This window comes from Arachis duranensis, chromosome 2, assembly GCF_000817695.3.
Source record: "Arachis duranensis cultivar V14167 chromosome 2, aradu.V14167.gnm2.J7QH, whole genome shotgun sequence".
NCBI classification, from domain to species: domain Eukaryota; kingdom Viridiplantae; phylum Streptophyta; class Magnoliopsida; order Fabales; family Fabaceae; genus Arachis; species Arachis duranensis.
Genome location: NC_029773.3, coordinates 17,872,818 through 17,874,662, shown reverse-complemented (window position 1 = coordinate 17,874,662; position 1,845 = coordinate 17,872,818). Strand labels below are relative to the sequence as shown.

The following is a 1,845-nucleotide window of genomic DNA, read 5'->3' as shown; positions in this document are numbered from 1 at the left end:
ACCAATGAATTACATAAGTATCTCTATCTTTATTTTATGCTTTATTCATATATCATCCATAACCATTTAAATTTGCCTGACTGAGATTTACAAGATGACCATAGCTTGCTTCATACCAACAATCTCCGTGGGATCAACCCTTACTCGCGTAAGGTTTATTACTTGGATGACCCAGTGCACTTGCTGGTTAGTTGTGCGAAGTTGTGACCACAGTATTGAGCACCAAGTTTTTGGAGCTATTACCAGGGATCGTTTGAGTTGTGAAAAGTAGAGATCACAATTTCGTGCACCACCACCTCTGTTTTATAACTTAAGCATAAGGCTCTGTGTGGTAGGGTGTTACATTATAGTATCAGAGCAGTTTGTTTCTGTAGGGCCTGAGGAACGGACTGACTAAGCTTCTATGCATTCTCTGTATGTCTGTTTATGTGCTATTAAGATATCTAACTAATGTAACTAGCATAAACATTCATGAGCATGCATTTGGAACTTTGAAACACTAGACTTCTAATATTGAGACTGATTAACTTGATATCGATTGTTTGGTGTGTATAGGAACCAGATGGCACCTCGTGGACGCGGTCGAGGTCGTGGGAGAGATCGTACTAGTACTCAGGGACCGGGAACCAAACCAAATAACCCGGTAAAATTTATGACCGCATTAGAGAATATGGCTTCTGCTATGCAGGCCACTGCGGAGTCTCTTGGGCAACAGATAAACAATAATGGCAATGGCAAAAGTGGAGCTCAGGGCCCGATGACACTAGCAACCTTCTTAAAGTTTAATCCACCTATGTTCAAGGGAACTAACAATACGACTAAAGTCGATACCTGGTTTCATGTTACGAAGCAAGCACTACAGGCGCAGATGGTACCTGAAGAGAAGTGTGATGAGTTTGCTACCTATCTGCTCACGGGGAAGCATCGCATTGATGGCAAGGAGTCCGACGTTTCCTGCAACAGGGTGATGACCCTATCACCTGGGATGCCTTCCAGGTGGAGTTTTATAAAAAGTACTTCCCAAATTCTGCCAGGACGGCCAAGGAACTTGAGTTACTATAGTTGAAGCAGGGTGCTATGTCCGTATCTGAGTATACCGACAAGTTTGAGGAGCTATTCAGGTTTTCCCACATGTGTCAGGGAGCTCCGAGGGACTTCAAGGAATGGAAGTGCATTAAGTATGAAGGAGGACTCTGGAGCGATATCTTTAGTTCAGTGGGACCAATGGAGATCAGAACTTTCTCAGAGTTGGTGAATAAGAGCAAGGTTACTGAAGAGTATGTGAAAAAGGCAGCTGCAGAGAGAGGGAGCCATATGGAACCATTCCTACAAAACTGAAGGAAGAACTTTGCTCCTAGAGATCTGCCTTTCAAGCGGAGAGGTTCTGTACCCCACCAGACTCAGGATCAGAACAATTCTAGAAGGCCCAACAACAACAACTTCCAAGGGAGAAGATTTGGGAAGCAGCCTCAGAACGAGCAAGCTTGTGCTAGGTGTGGAAGTCACCATCTGGTAGCCCCATGCAAGGGCGGATGGGGGCTTGTGCTATTCTTGTGGTAAGGCGCGGCATAAAGCCTCAAACTGTCTGGAGAAGCAGAAGCAAGGTGCAGGGAGAGCACAGCAGCCTGGTCGGGTGTTCACCACCTCAGCTGTCAAATTTTAAATGCTTTATTTGATTCGGGAGCAACACATTCATTCATTGCATTCAAAAAAGCTAGTGAGATAGGATTGAAGATTGTGGTTTGGGCTACGATCTTAAGGTGTATAATGCCACCCATGAAGCTATGGTGACTAGGCTAGGATGTCCGCAAGTTTCATTTAGGGTTAAACAACGTGATCTTGTTC

The 1,845-nt window shown here is 44.6% G+C and overlaps 1 protein-coding gene across 1 annotated transcript; it reads left to right on the top strand.

Annotated features, from left to right (window-relative positions):
- Nucleotides 1-562: 562 nt before the first annotated feature.
- On the top strand, nt 563-1,338 carry LOC107473859 (uncharacterized). The gene is made up of 2 exons (XM_016093451.1): nt 563-964; nt 1,063-1,338. Exons 1-2 carry the CDS (start codon nt 563-565, stop codon nt 1,336-1,338), a joined length of 678 nt encoding a protein of 225 aa, XP_015948937.1.
- Nucleotides 1,339-1,845: the final 507 nt, after the last annotated feature.

Coding starts and splice junctions, on each gene's coding strand:
- LOC107473859 (XM_016093451.1), top strand. CDS start 563: ATGGCACCTCGTGGACGCGGTCGAGGTCGTGGGAGAGATCGTACTAGT. Junction 965..1,062: donor CCGACGTTTCCTGCAACAGG/GTGATGACCCTA, acceptor GAGTTACTATAG/TTGAAGCAGGGTGCTATGTC.